This window comes from Neophocaena asiaeorientalis, unplaced genomic scaffold (assembly GCF_003031525.2).
Source record: "Neophocaena asiaeorientalis asiaeorientalis breed wild unplaced genomic scaffold, Neophocaena_asiaeorientalis_V1.1 scaffold67, whole genome shotgun sequence".
NCBI classification, from domain to species: Eukaryota; Metazoa; Chordata; class Mammalia; order Artiodactyla; family Phocoenidae; genus Neophocaena; species Neophocaena asiaeorientalis.
This window is the reverse complement of record NW_020173731.1, coordinates 4,832,949-4,848,632: the sequence shown is the minus strand read 5'-3', so window position 1 is coordinate 4,848,632 and position 15,684 is coordinate 4,832,949. Positions and strand designations below refer to the sequence as shown.

At 48.6% G+C, this 15,684-nt stretch overlaps 1 protein-coding gene across 1 annotated transcript; it reads left to right on the top strand.

Annotated features, from left to right (window-relative positions):
* The first annotated feature begins 706 nt into the window (after positions 1-706).
* Positions 707-12,634, top strand: ATF3 (activating transcription factor 3). Its single transcript, XM_024751026.1, has 4 exons — positions 707-760; positions 5,812-6,055; positions 9,861-9,968; positions 11,166-12,634. The coding sequence occupies exons 2-4, from the start codon at positions 5,816-5,818 to the stop codon at positions 11,361-11,363; spliced, it is 546 nt and encodes a 181-aa protein (XP_024606794.1). The 5' UTR covers positions 707-760; positions 5,812-5,815; the 3' UTR covers positions 11,364-12,634.
* Positions 12,635-15,684: the final 3,050 nt, after the last annotated feature.

Sequence of the window (15,684 nt, the reverse complement as noted above, 5' to 3'; positions counted from 1 at the left end):
TCGGCGGCCCCTGCGCCCACCCCCGACACTTGCCCCCCGCCTCTGGCTTCGAAAGAACTCTGGCTGAACTTCTCCCAGCCACCACTGCTTCTCGGCGCTTTAGAAACTTTATCGCAAAGAACTTTCTCTTTTGCCCTGGGGCGCGAAATGCTCCTGGCAACCGAGAGATCGGGCTCCCGCTCCTCCACTGGCGTCGGACCACAGCTCCTCTCCGCCCTTGCGTTTACCTAACCCCTGGGAGCGGTCGACGGGTGGTGGGTGCTCAGGGTGTCCGAGCCTATCGGGCTCGCCGACCGGCTCCATCCCTTGCTCAGTGCGCGGGCACTGCCACTCGCGAGCCCAGCCTTCCCGAGAGGCGCGGAGGCCGGTGCTCGCGGAAGGGCTGCCCCAGGGGCGGAACGGAATGAATGGGGAAGGAGCGGGCGAGCCGGGGTCGCGCGCGCGGCCGCTGGGGGTCGCCCTGCCCGCCCCGGAGCGCCGGGAGGCAGGACAGCGCCGGTAGCCCGGAGCGAAAGTTAGTTGGGTAAGTTTACAGAGGTGGCGCGCGCTCATGTGGCTGCCCTAGGGCAGAAGGCAGAGAGGCTCCCGGCACAGATGCCCAGTGTCTGGGCCGGAGACTTCCTGTCCCAAGTTTCTCACACGCTTTTCTCTAGTACCTGTGACTCAAGCTCTGGCTCTTCCTCTGGCGTTTCGCGGATTTCTCTGCTTTCCATCGGGGAGACCCACCGTGGGGGGAAGCGACAGTGCGAAGCCAGTTCAGGTAATTGAGAGACTGGCTCTGTGGTCTAGGGGGCAGGACCCTGAGAGCTTACACTGCACTTGATGTCCTGGGCCTCACCAATATACCCAGCTGGGAAATGTGGGCATATAGACACTCCTGGCCCCTCTGCCTGTTTGCGGGCACGAGGTGGTGGTTGGACTGGACAACCATTACGGTCCTGTCTGGACGAAGGTTTTCAGATTCTGGGAGGGTGTAACTGAAAGACAAGGGACCGATGAGGGGACTTGAGTGACTTGAATGAGGGGGCTTGGACGTCACTGGCCGGCCTCCGAGGCAGTGGGGGAAAAGGGACTTCTTTGTGGGGCATCTCTTCCCTTCCCCACGTTCTTTCCACTGGAATGGTTCTCCTTCTCTGCTCCCCCCCCCCCACCCTCTTTTCCTCTGATCGAATCACTTCCTTTCCTTCTATTTTCTTTTCCCTAATTTCATTTCCAAATCGCACATGCTTTCTTACAAATAAAGGAGCTGCTAATCCCTTGATGGAGGCAGAAAAAAAAAAATTGGGTGCTAGAAAATCTGGGTGCTCTCTTAATGCACTTGTTTCAGTGTGGGTGACGGTCACATGTTTGGGGCCTCTGTCTCTTAACTTTAAATGAAGGAGAAATTGGTATAACTGTCCCCCTGTTTTGCATGTAGCATTTGTTGTAGAATAATGCTACTGCTTTGAGGATATCCTGGATGAAGACTGGGGTGGGGGTGGGTTTTAGTGTTATTATTGTCTGGGTGGTTTCAGAGGTAACACCGCAGGCAGCACCCGAGGCACAGTGTGACTAATATACAGTACCCAGCACCTGTGGCAGTTATTGGAGCCTCCAGATCCTTCCTATCTTAACCCCACCATTCTCTCTCCCCCTCTTGGTCTTTTCTCCCCATTGTCCCCTTTCTTCTATACTCCCTCCCTGTCTTAGTCCTATCAAAGCCTCCTCTGTGGTGGGTACAGGTTCCTAGGACTATTGACCCTTCATCTACCTGGCCAATGGCTCTGTTCTCCATTTGCCTCGTTGGTTGATCCTCGCGGTGTTGAATCTCTGTTAGTGATGAAGCAAAATGAGCAGGATGGTCAACAGCTTGGCCTGGGCTGGGCCACTCGCCAGCTTTATGGCCTTGGGCAAGTCACTTTACCTTCCTGGACCCCATTTTACTCAATTACAAAATGAAGATCTGACCTGGACGACTCTAATATTGGGTGTTCTATCCCATTGGATAGAGCTCATGATTTCTTCCCTTTTCAAATGGGCTGGGCATGGGACAGGGTCAGTGGTTCCAAGTGTTACTCGGCCTGGGGAGGAGGAAGTACACAGCCAGGACACGACAGGAACCGGAAACGGTTTCATGTGTGAGACCTGGTCATTTCTCAAGTACTTAAGACCAGTGGGGACAAGCTGGGGCCAGCAAATAGTGGGGTGGAATTGATCTGGTGCACCAAGAGCCCAGAGGTCAAGGTGCAAAAGAAGCTGTCTGTGACTGACCTGAATTTCTTGAGGGTTCCGGTTAATTCATCATTAGTGGGGCTCAGCTTCATTGACAGCAACATTATGAGCCCCCCTGAAATGGGGAAAGTGGAATCACAGTAATAATGGCTACCTAGGATGTGTGTAAATCCACCTTCACATATCTCATATGATCTTCCTGACAGCCCTGGGAGGGAACTGGGGCAGGCGGTATTGGTCTCATTTTACACATGAGGTGACTGAGGTCCAGAAAGCATGCCAGCGGGTGCTCAGCGTGTGAGTGGTAGTGAAAGGCCTGCAAGCGTCATCTCTGTCCTGATGTCTAGCCTTACACCTACAACTGCAGTGTCTATATACCCACTTCCAGTGGGCTAGGAGAAAGACCAAGACAGGAAGTTAGTGAAAGAACTGGCTACCTACTATAAGATGTTTTATGAGCAGTGCTTAGTGGAAAGAGATGAAAATTAAAAGTGAAAACTCAAGGTAGTAGCAGCTACTAGGAAATAAAACCTGGGAGCTGAATTTCCAGTTAAAGAAATAGATGAGTAAAGTTTCACTTTCTTGAAAATGATGAAACTACCGATTATATGACACGATTTCTGATTAGAGATAATGAGAAGCAAAATGCAGGTTCTTTGTAATAAGTCTAGACAATTTTAAGGTCAGTACAGAAAGTCAGCTCAGAAAATCCTCTAAAATTTTTTCTTCAAAGGGGGATGTTCAAGGGTCTCAACTTTCTTAAAAACTGAAGGTTTACCTTCATTTTTCTTGTAGGGGCACAGCCTGAGTCTAGGCTGATCACATTTTAAGAGAATGAGGCAACAAATAACTGGAAAGTATCTCAAGAAACTGAACTTTAGCTGAGTGCAGGAAAAACCCAAATCGTTACAGTTACAACTGCTTTACTTTCTGAAAGGCTTTTAAACATTTTTACAACCTGTTTCCATCCTCAAGTAAGCCCACCCAATGCTTTTCAGAAAAACATTCCATACCACTGGCATTCTTCAGTTTCTTTCATCAGGACTGCTGACTTTACACTAAGAAGGGGGAAAAAAAACCCACACAGCAGACCCCAAGCCCTGAAAGCTCATTAATAAACTTGGGAGGTGAAATGGAACTACGCTCGACTGTGGTGGAATTCAAACTGCCTGTGCAGAAGGGAGCCATGCCGTCCTTCAGACAAAGGCCAGCCCAGTGGTAGCTCTGAAATCCATCCCTGAACTACTGCGTTTTTAATAACGTTGGAAAGGGAGGGAAAACACAATTGCATGGGAGAATCTTAAGCCTCTGGCTTTGGAGAGCTGGTTTCTCAGAGTTTATCGGAAAAGTCTCCTCCCTGCATCCTAAGATTACAGGATTCAACTGATAGAAGAATATCGGTTCTGACTCATGACATAGGGCTTTGGGAAGAGAATCACATACGTTTCCTGGGTTTCTCTGAAGAGTCAACAATGGTGGTGTTCATTGGCCCGGAATTCTTGCCACCATCAGTGTATCTTGGATCTTAAGGGGGATGTAGAATTCAGGGTGTTGTATTCAGAAGTGTCTAAGATCAAAGACAGTGACCAACCACCTACCCACCTGGACCCCACAGAGCATCTGTTGGAGAGCCAGCCCTGGGCTGGACAGATCTCTGGGAGGCCCAATAATAACATATTTCCTAGTTGCATTATATTTTTCAGGGCATATTCAGGTATTATTTCTTCAATGCCTTGCACAACTCTGGGAAAATAGGGTGATTGTTTTTAGACTTCTTTTACAGACGAGAGAGAAGGCTCCGGGAGGTAAGATGATGACGCATAAGGAAGTGAGCCTCAAATCTTGATGTTCTGACCCCAGACTGGGAATTCCTGAATGCAGGCAGCAATCTGAGTGTGCACCCAGGCAGAGAAAGCTCAGGAATTCCGTACAGAATTCACATTTTCCCCATGGCTCTTTGCTTAGTCTCCCTTCCATCACTTCAGTTCCAGGACCCTCACCCATCCCCATGCCTACTCCCAACCCTCAGGAAAAGTTTGCTCTGGCTTTTTGTTTGCTTTTACAATTTAGAATAATATTCTATGTTCTGTAAATTAAGGGCATGAGTTCTGGAGTCAAACCTAATTCCAAATCCTGACGCTGCCTCATACTTATATGACTTTGGGCAAATTATTTAGCTTGTCTAAATTTTAGTTACTTCATCCATAAAATGGGACTAGGACCTAACTGGGTTCTCATGAAGATTAAGTGAGATAAGGCACATAAGGTTTCTGGAATGAAGGAGGCACTTGTGAAATGTTAGCGACTTGCCAAAGGGCTTCTTTTCTGTCTGGATTTAGCTAATGACCTCAGGTCCCCAGATTGAGACAGATGCTCCAAGGGGACCACCTGCCCTGAGAATCCCCACATTCATCGCCCCTGGAGAACTGAAAGCAGGGATGAGGGGGGATGGCCGCTGCTGGAGGGAGTATACAGCAGGAAGAGATTTATGGAGGGCTATTCCAAACTGGGACCATGGAACCATTACTATTTCTGCCCTTTCTTGCTTGCTTTTTTTTTTTGTCCCTTTGTCTTCCCTGGGCTGTAGAAGGATAGGGGATAGATGGGACCTCAGAGGCCATTTGATTTAACCGCCCCTTCCTCATTTCATGTATTCAGTCCGATAGTCTCCAGCAGTCAGCAGGCATTGGGAGAAGCCGGTGCCAGGGGCTGGGTCAGGCTCTGGAAAGAGCAACAGTGGAGACTCCATCCCGGTGCTGTAGGAGTTCCCAGACATTTGTCACATAAAGGCTGAGACTCAGAGAGCTCGGGTCACACCACTCCTTAGTGCCAGAGCCAGTCCCAGGCCCCCTCTGAGCCCAGCCCAAGCCCTTCCAAACATCACAGGGCTGAACAACACTCCCCAAAAGAGGTCCAAATTCTGAGCTCCTCACTTTTCTTTACTCTGAGGTCTTTTGCTTCACCAACCTTTACCTTAAGAAAGGGCTACTCTAGTCCCTTGTGACCTGAATTCCCACACCCCAGCCAAACTGGGGCGAAGAAATGCACCTGCTACAGTTACTGTCCTCATTCTCAAAGACTTGGATCCAACTTCCCAAGGGGGAAGCTTCAGAGATATATTCAAAGGTCCCCCACTCCTTGCTTTTACTTCCACTCACTGATAGGTTTAACTTGATTTCAGATACCTTCCAAGTTTTTCTTTCTTTTTTTTTGAAAAGGAGACTGCAAATGGGGTTACATAATAGTCTCACTGATTTTTTTTTTTAACGCTCTTCCTCTTTCAGGACTGTTTGAGGCTACATTTGCATATATGCACACCAGCCAATACTAATAGCTCTTGTGAATTCAGAATAGCCTGAAATGCCACCCCTTATAAACTTCAACTAGGCATTTTATCCACATCGCTGAGCTGTGTATTTTAAGAACCTGTTTTACGCAAGATGAGGATGGTGTGAAATGAAAACAAAGCAGAAGGCCGAGGGCTAATGGGACCTTCTTCTGGGGGTGGGGCTCAGGTATTGGAGGTCGCAGGTGCGGGGGGGTCCTTGATCCCATGCCCCCAAATCCCTGAAGTAGTTTGGGTTTTGATGTGTCTTTCAGCAAAATGATGCTTCAACACCCAGGCCAGGTCTCTGCCTCGGAAGTCAGTGCCTCTGCCATCGTCCCCTGCCTGTCCCCTCCTGGGTCACTGGTGTTTGAGGATTTTGCTAACCTGACACCCTTTGTCAAGGAAGAGCTGAGGTTCGCCATCCAGAGCAAGCACCTCTGCCACCGGATGTCCTCGGCGCTGGAGTCAGTCACCGTCAGCAGCAGACCCCTCGAGATGTCAGTCACCAAAGCCGAGGTAGGTTCTCCCAGGGGTGCCCTTTCTTTCTGCACTTACTTATTGCACACCTACCATGCGCCAGGCATGCTCTAGGCAGGGGGCTTCGGCCATGAATAAAACAAAATCACTGCCCTCACAGGGAGCTTACCTTCCACTGGGAGGAGACAGACAACACACAAGATAAGTAAATCCATAACAGACAGACAGGCAAAGGATAAAAATAAAGCAGCAAAGGGGGACAGGGGAGTGGGGCAGGAGTGGGGTTGCTGTTTTAAACCAGGAGTTCAGGGGAGGCTTCACTGATAGAATGGCCTTTGAGCAGAGACTCGAAGGAGGAGCGGATAAGGGCCATATGGGTATCTGGCAAAAGATCAAGAATAAGGGCACTGAGAGAGGGGCGTGCTGAGGGCACAGGACCAGTAGCAAGGAGGGCCAAGTGGCTGGGGTCACGTGTGGGGTGGGGAGTGAGGCAGGCACTGAGCTCATGGGTGGAGGCCAGATCACGTTGGGTGTTGTAAGCTATTGTAAAGACACGCCGTGTACTCAGAGTGAGGTGGCGAGCCCCTGGGAGGGTTTCTGAGCAGAGGAGCGACATGGTCTAACCTGATATTCCTAAATGATTACCCTGGCTGTCGAGTCGAGAATGGGCAGTACGAGCGAGGGCAGAAGCAGGGTACCGACACTAGAGGGTCTGCATCGGGATGAGGGCCGTGAGGTGCCGAGAAGTTGTCAGCTTCTGGATCTGTCTTGATGGTACAGCTGATTTCCCGGAGTCATACATCGGGTATGACTCCGAACAGGAGTCAATGGTGACTCCAGAATTTCTGGCCTGGCCAGCAGTAAAGATGGAGAGCCTATTTGCTGCTGAGGTTGGGACTGCAGGACATTGGGTGGGACAAGAGCAGGCGTCCATCCTGTTCAATGCCCCAGTGGAGGTGTGAAGGAGGCAGTTGGATACGTGGGTCTGGAGCTGAGAGGAGAGTCGGGGCCGGAGATACAGAGTTGGAAGCCATCAGCGTATGGATGGTATTGAAAGCCATGAGTCTGTCTGTATGAGATCACCTTCTGTGTCCAGTTGTTCTGAAGACGCAGAGAGTGTGGTGATTGTTTTCATCACTACGAGAACCCAGGTGGCCAGGCTGTGGAGCAAAGACCAGTCGGCCATGCTCACAGCCTTGGTACAGGTTCTGCTCCAAGTTCACTTCTGTCTCTGACGCTTGTGCTGTTCTCCACTCGGCAGCCTTTTATAAGACACCTGGAGTAACAGTCATGGTGAGAAGTTTGGGAGGTGCTTGCTGGCAATGCTGTGGTGGTTCGAGAACTTCAGAGCTGAGGTCTCAGCTGTTTTGTCGGCCTCCCCCTCATGGATGAAAGATGGGAGTGTTTCACGCTCACTTAACTGGCATGGTCACTGCCTTTAGGCAAGAGGTAGTGGACCTGGCCAGAAAAGAACTGAGTTTTAAAGGAAGTTGGTTAGGAACCTTTATGATTCTATGAATGGGGGGTGGGTAAATAATGACTCCTGTATAGAACTGATCTGAGGGTTAAATGAGATGGCATTTGTTAAGGGTCTAGCAGAGGGCCTGGCTGAGTGTTAGCATTCAGTGAATGGTAGGCAGGACTACTATATGATGCTATATCCTTAAGGCAGCATTAGGGGCATTGGCTGTACCCCCAGTTAACCTCAGGGCAAGTCACTGGTGCCCAGTCTAATACTAGAAAGTGCAGGGTGGGAACATGGGACACTCAAGGAAAAAATTAAAAATTTTTTTTCTAATTAAATCTTGAAATTACAGGATGCAGTGGAAGTAGTGGGGTGCCATGGAAGGAAGGAAAACATTTTGGAGGGATATTTGGAGGGTTCTCCAGAGCAAGAAGCAGGCAGCCAGCTTCACGGAAGCAGTCTTAAAGTCATCCAACTCATGTACTGTGATTTTTTTGTTCATCAAGTGACCTTCTGATCTTAGGTCAGTTTAACAAGTAGATTTTTCTACTGGGAAGAGAGTGCACCAAATGACCTAGCTGAATGTTCTGGTCTCCTTGGTGGCTGTAATTCTCAACTTAAGGCACTGAGCCTGTGAAACCCACAGGCATCCTGTGTATCTGGGCAGCGTAAGCCTCCCCCCCAGATCCCAGGCACCTCTGGGAATGCAGCATGGTGGAATGAGGCAGCTGTGGCCAAGAGAGGACACAGGGCCGGGAGCCACAGGCCTGGGTTTTACATCCAGTGTTGTAGCCTACTGGTCTGCTGACCACGAGCTGGTGATTCCTGGGCCTCCCTTGGCACATTACTTTTGGCCACTCTGTGCCTCATTTGCACATCAATAAAGTGAGGGGATGGATCTAAATGGCCTTTAGAAAGGCTTTTCCATGTCTGACAGTTTGTGACTCTGAGATTTGCTCTACTTTCAAGTACTTCCTTTTATGAGAATACTTTGAATCCTCCCCCCCTGTCCAAAAGTATCTGTAGAGTTAGTTGCAAAGGAAATTCTAGACTTGCTGAATTCTTAATGAAGACATTGATGATGAGGTTAATGATGATAATACCTAAAGCTTCCATAGCACCTAAACCCTGTGCAGAGGGCTTTACATAGATTAACTAATTTGACCCTCCTCACAACCCTACTGGGTAGGTAAGATTATTGATCCCATTTTACAAATGAGGAAACTGAGGCTCAAAAGAGCATAGTAACTTGCACAAGGTCTCACAGCTAATAGGCAGTGAAGCTGAGATTCAAAGGTATAGTCTAAACCCAATGTCCGCCTTTGTGGTTCTAGGATCCAAGACATAAAAGGTAGAAATGCCTCTCATCGTATTTCCCCCTTGGGCTTTGTTTCCCTATGTTGTAAAGCCTCCATCTCAGCCCAACCTTAAGTCAGTGTCATCTAATCCAAAGTCAGAGGTGAGGTGATCGTGGCGTCCCAGGATCTCTTTGATTTGCGGTGAGGCTCCCATGGCCTTTCCTGCTGTCTGGAGCAGTGACAAGTGACATGACAAAGTTCTGACATTAGTGGCCTAAAGCATCACCCACTCTGCTCACTGTGAGTGCTTCACTCCCGCTGGACTCTGGTCTCTGAGCCAAGTCCAGCAGCCAGACTTTGCTGGCTCCCCATCAGTCCTTAGGCAAAGTCAGGATCAGAGTGAACTTCACAGAGGACCAGATGGTAAAGCAGGACAGGGTTTTGTTCTCTGAGGATCGCAGGGCTGGCTCAGGGTGGGGCACAGAGGAAGAGATCAATATCAACTTGTTGGATGAATCAATGGATGGTTCTAGTTCTCCACCCACAGGTGGCACCAAGCCATGGGCTGATAACGCCACTTTGGTTGGGGAATAGGCTTGGGTTCCTCTTCTCCAGGAGCTGCACGGGCTTCTCCCGAATTTAGGAAGGAGGTGCTATGATGATGTTCCAGGTGAAGATAGAGATGAATCGAAGAAGAGGCAGGGGGAATGGGTGGCAAGGTGAAAGGACATATTTACTGGACAAAATCTGTTTCTTGCTCTAGTTGATAACCAATAGTTATCACTTTGAATATCAAACTCCTATTTTAAAATCCAAATGTTTTTTAAAAGTAAAATAAATTTAATTTACTAATATTGCCAATATAATTTTAACTGTTCTTTGATTTTTCATTATTCATTCTTGAGTGTGTGTGTGTGTGTGTGTGTGTAGAGGTTGCATGCAAAAGTCTAGGGCTTTACTTCTCCCAAATTCTTTAGGGCTGCCCCGGTTTGTCAGTTTTAGCTGGAAATAAAAGGCAGTGTATTTGAGGTGGATTGAATTTCTAGCCTCCCATTAAGCTTGTGCCTCTTGAATTTTACAGGTAGCCCCTGAAGAAGATGAAAGGAAAAAGAGGCGACGGGAAAGAAATAAGATTGCAGCTGCCAAGTGCCGAAACAAGAAGAAGGAGAAGACAGAGTGCCTGCAGAAGGTGAGTGCCTGTGTGCCTTGCTCCTTCCTCTTGCTCACGCCTGTCCCCCGCCAACCTCACGTCACGTGAGGAAGGGGAGTTTGAAAGCCCCCGCCCAGAAGTGCTTTCCCAGGAAGGGCATTGTAGCTGGTAGCAGAAATGCCAGTTGCAGAACGACGAAGTAGCAAAGCTGTTAGCACAATGAATGTGACTTTGGGTGTGTAAGAAGCAGGTGTGTGAATTAAAAACCACAAGATCGTCTGGTGCCCATATTCCCCCTCGGCCGGTCCATACACGTCCAGAAGCCTCCGGGTACGGGATACATCAGTCCAGTGAAAGAGGCTCAGTTGCCCATTTTCCTCAGGAAAGAAAGCTGCCACCTCTCATCTGGCTCACTGTGAAAAGCCTTTAATTAATCTCTTCAAACAAGCTATTTCCTTAATCTACAGGCAGAGGTTACACTTTCTCTCTCGTTCTTAACTCTGCAGCCCTTCTCTTTGGTGCATCCAATAGCCTGTGCTCCCAGCTGCATTCAGCCGGCTCCCCTTCCAGAAGGGAGAAGCGCCAGTGGCAACGGCATCTGCGGGCAGCTGGAGCAGGCCGTGATGCAGTCTTCCCAGTGGCTGTGTCCCCTCTCCCAAGTGTAGACAGGCCAGGGCAGAGTCTTCACCCAGGTTCCACAGGTCCCCAAGGGTTCTGTCAATTGCTTCAGGGGGTCAGTGAAAATTAAGACATTTTGTTTATTGCTATGTGCATTCTTTCTGGGGAGATGAGCTTCTCAGTGAAATCAGTGACTCACAGAAGACTAAGTGCCATGAGTCTGGATTGCCTTCCAGTCCCCAAGGCCCTTTCAGGTCCAGAAGACCTGCCCATGGGCTGTTGTACTTATGTAAAGGAGATCTCTTTGCCATTGCTTCTATTGCTGTTTCGTTACTATTAGGGTCACAACCTGCCTCAACCTTGAGTGGAAACTCAAGGCCTCTCTGAAGGAGCCTCCAAGTTCAAAGGCTTCTCCAGGCTCTGGATTCTCCCAAACCTAATGCTGCTGTCCCGGCTTTGTGGGGCACTGTAGCAGGGAGCCAGCGGCCACCTCCAGCTTGATGAGTCCCGACGTGTCCCAGCGGTTACCCCTTGCCACCCAGGGGCCGCCAGCAGGCCACCCCGTTCCTCACTGGCCCGTGGCTTCCCTTCCTAATCCCTCTGCTGCTTGTCCCCCAGGAGTCAGAGAAGCTGGAGAGTGTGAATGCCGAACTGAAGGCCCAAATTGAGGAGCTCAAGAATGAGAAGCAGCATTTGATATACATGCTCAACCTGCACCGGCCCACATGCATTGTCCGGGCTCAGAACGGGAGGACTCCAGAAGATGAGAGAAACCTTTTTATCCAACAGATAAAAGAGGGAACATTGCAGAGCTAAGCGGCCGTGGTATGGGGCAACTGCGGAGTCCTCATCGAATCCTCCTTTTACATCAGAAACCCTGAAGCCATTGGAGATCTGACTTCCTGTGCACCTCTTGAATCCCAGCAGCAAAGAACCATCAAGGTGGGAGGGCCCTCGGTGACTTTCCACTCTACCCCAGAGTGGACTTTGGACCAGGGCAACAAGGGCATCTTTTTCCTTAACTCCAGAATTTAGGCCTTAACATATTGGCCTTCCTTGGATTCTCCAGATGGCCCCTGGTCAGGGTCCTGCCTGCCTTTCATCTGGATTCTGCAAAAACCAGGCCTCCCACCATTAGGATTCATGCAGAAGCATCATCTGTACCTTGGGTGGGTGGGGTGGGGCCACCTCCTCTGCTGCCGCTGCCACTGTCACTTGTAGGGGACGTGGGGTGAGAATGGCATTTTGTGAAGCTGTGCGATGGCTAGGGTTGTGCTTTCTAGCAAATATGCTGTTCTGTACAGGAATTACCATGTGCAAGGCGTTCGTTTCAAAACTAGGCGTTGTGCTCTTCTGACGTTTGCGCCACACACCACCACTGTGACTTTCTCATGACTTTCCTCAGATCTGGTTTCTGAGAATTTGCGGCGGGGTGGGTGGTGTGTCTATCATATCAGCACGTGCAGTGTCTTGCAAAGTATTCAGGTGGCCAGAAGAGGTTGTCAGCCCCGGGAGAACAGAATTGTGCCAGCCTGGACTGAGTGCAGTTTTGTGCCAACAGAAAAGGCCTCTTCCCCTTGGCACCCAAGCATTAACGCACGTCCTCTGTTGCAAACTCAGTTATAATGTCACAGGAAGAAAGCAGAAACAGAATCCAGCTTCTGAAGGGTTAGGATTCTCTGCTCAGTGACTTAGGTCAGGAATTTTTTCTAGGCCGGAAGAGCCAAAGAATATTCCATTTTCCTTTTCTTGTGGTTGAAAACCACAATCAGTGGAGATGCATTTGAAGCCAGGTGATGCCTAGGCTTTAGCATTATTAGATGTTAATGGCATTGTTTCTGTCATGCAGATGTTTGTAGAAATCGGGCCCAGAGCATTTATAGCTGTGAGACAGTCACTCACACTGGCCACGAGGACTCTGGCTACTGTCTGTTTAAATTCTGACGTTTCTGTGAAATCCTCAGAGTGTTTAATCCTACTCAGTAGTATCATTACAATTTTCTGTAAAAGAAGATATTACTTATTTATCCTAGTATTCCTAACCTGTCAATAGAATAAATATTGGAACCAAGACATGGTGAACTTAAGTGTTGTGCTGGTTTGTGTTCTTTTAAATTGGTTGTTTGTTGAGATCTAACCATTCCCCTCCCCTCTCCTTTGGAGATGGTGGTGTAGGGGGTGGTCTCGGCTTTAAATATTCTGCAGGTGTTGTTCTTTGTTCTCTGGGGTGCCAGTAGGTGGGATTTTTGACTTTCAATCCTGTTCCTCAGTCTGTGGTTTCTGATGCCCAATTTCTCATTGACAAACCCTAGGACACAACAGCAAGCATACCCTTTAGATTGTTTGGTATTAAGATAGAATTTTGGGGGCTTCCCTGGTGGTGCAGTGGTTAAGAATCCGCCTGCCAACGCAGGGGACACGGGTTCGAGCCCTGGTCCGGGAAGATCCCACATGCCATGGAGCAACTAAGCCCGTGCGCCACAACTACTGAGCCCGCGTGCCACAACTACTGAAGCCTGTGTGCCTAGAGCCCGTGCTCCGCAACAAGAGAAGCCACTGCAATGAGAAGCCTGTGCACCACAATGAAGAGTAGCCCCCGCTCGCCGCAACTAGAGAAAGCCTGTGCAGAGCACCAAAGACCCAACACAGCCAAAAATAAAATAAAATAAATTTATTTTAAAAAGATAGAATTTTTTTTTTTGCGGTACGCGGGCCTCTCACTGCTGTGGCCTCTCCCGTTGTGGAGCCCAGGCTCCGGATGTGCAGGCTCAGCGGCCATGGCTCACGGGCCCAGCCGCTCTGCGGCATGTGGGATCTTCCCGGACCAGGGCATGAACCCGCGTCCCCTGCATCAGCAGGCAGACGCTCAACCACTGCGCCACCAGGGAAGCCCAAAAGATAGAATGTTGATATAAAATCTGAATACCTCAACTACAAGTTTCTCTGAATACACAAAAGCCTAAAATGTACACCTGTTGCTCAACTTGAACCTTACAATCTGTCACAGAACTCCTCGTGTTCACTTGAATTACATCTCTTATAAGGTCCAAGTTTGTGTCTCATTGTTGCAAACAGGTATTTCAAATTTGGAAAAGAATGGCAGTGAGGATGGGGAGGAAGAGAGAGTATAACTTCAGACAGGATAGGTGTGATAATTCAAAGAAAACAGTCCACCTAATTTTCTGGAATCTCCAGAGCATATGATTCCTTAGGTCTGGTTTAAACTATCACCTGTGACACAGGCATCCTAATTTTGCTGCTTTAACTACATAGCAGGGGCAGTTCCTAAACTGTACAGAGCATCTGGGGGAAGTACCATTTACCACTTCTTTCAGGAGATAATCTATCTTCCTTGTCTTGGTGGAGGGGGATGAATTTCCTTGCATTTACCTTCTGGATGAGCCACCAATCAGCCGTTATGAAACTTAAGACAGTTTTAAAGCTGCCATGGACAACAACGAATTAGAGAGGAAGGAAGGGGGAAATGGCGATGGCAAGAAACATTGATCTGAGAAACGCATGTAAATCATCAGTGGAACTGTAAGTTCTCTTAACAAATGCATTAAAAATAGTTTTCTGTAACCAAGTTTATGTTTCCATACTTTAAAAAGAAAGGATTAATAAGTATTTACCATCAATTTGCTTAGTTCATCTACTTTCACGTTCGACAGAGAGGGAAACTGGGGCTCTGAAAGAATAAACTTGGATGGGGATCTCTGCCAGAGTCAGACACCTGGTTTGACAAGGTCTTTTCCTTGGGCCACCACCTGCTGGGGTTGTGATGTCACAGTGGCAGGGCATGGACAGCCCACCCTCCCTCCTATCTCCTGCCCTCATCCTGTCGTCCCCTTTGATGTCACAGTGGCAGGGCATGGACAGCCCACCCTCCCTCCTGTCTCCCGCCCTCATCCTGTCCCCTGGCCTTTCCCTGAGATCTGGCCTGACACCTACTTCAGAATAAAGAGCTGTAAAGGGTTCTGGCCCAGGACAGGGGTTCTGGAGTTGAAACTTCCACTTTCTGCCAGGAGCTAAAATGCTATTTTCCATCTTTATCTGAATTTCTCCCACGGGCTTTAAAGAAACCCTGAAACCCAAACCCATACCAAGCTTTTCCTCTCTTCTGCATCCCATACTCTTTGGTTGTGTTCAAGCAGTTTCTCCGTAAAGTGTTTTCATGGATTTGCCTGTTGTGCGTGCCATCGTAAGCATACCACTCGATGACATTTCACAAGATAAGCAACCCCACGAAACTAGCACCTGGCAAAGAATCAGAACATCACTGCAACTCTGGAAGTGCCCCCCTGCAGTCACTCAAGGGTAACCACCACCCTAGCTTCCAACACCACAGATGAATGTTGTTTGCTTTTCAACTTTACATACTGGAATCACGTAGTATGTACTCTTTGACTCTGGTTTCTGTCTCTTAACATTATATTTATGAGGTTTGTGCATGACTTCCCTGGCGATCGTCCATTTATTTTCACTGCTATACAGTATTCCAGTCTGTGATGACACTACAACTTATTTTGTTATTGATTTAAGTTATTATCAGTTTTGGGCTATCAAAACTAGTGCTATTATGAACCTTTATATACAGATCTGTTGGTAAAAATATACATAAACTTCTGTTCGGCATATACATGGAATGGAATTGAATATATGCATATGTTCAGCTTCCGATTATCCTGCCAAGCTATTTTCCTTCCAAAATGACTGTGGAAATAATAATTCCCACCAGGAATGTATTAAAGTCCTGGTTGTTCCACATCCTTGCCAATATTTGATACTGTTTAGCTCTTTCCTTTTAGCCATTCAGCTGGGATATAATGATTTTTCTCCCTTTTTCACGATAAAAATATACTTAAAAGTATATAGTTGGGCTTACCTGGTGGCGCAGCGGTTGAGAGTCCGCCTGCCGATGCAAGGGACGCAGGTTCGTGCTCCGGTCCGGGAAGATCCCACATGCTGCGGAGCGGCTGGGCCCGTGAGCCATGGCCGCTGAGCCTTGCGTCCGGAGCCTGCAGGTCTGGAGCCTGTGCTCTGCAACGGGAGAGGCCACAACAGTGAGAGGCCCGTGTACGGCAAAAAATAAAAAAGGCGCTGAGAGCAGAGGGTGGTGGATGGAAGAGCCTCCAGT

What these genes read in the sequence shown, in the direction of transcription:
- ATF3 (XM_024751026.1), top strand. Translation starts at nt 5,816, where the DNA reads ATGATGCTTCAACACCCAGGCCAGGTCTCTGCCTCGGAAGTCAGTGCC. An exon ending in TGTCAGTCACCAAAGCCGAG is followed by an intron (nt 6,056 to 9,860) that starts GTAGGTTCTCCC and finishes TGAATTTTACAG; the next exon opens with GTAGCCCCTGAAGAAGATGA. An exon ending in AGACAGAGTGCCTGCAGAAG is followed by an intron (nt 9,969 to 11,165) that starts GTGAGTGCCTGT and finishes CTTGTCCCCCAG; the next exon opens with GAGTCAGAGAAGCTGGAGAG.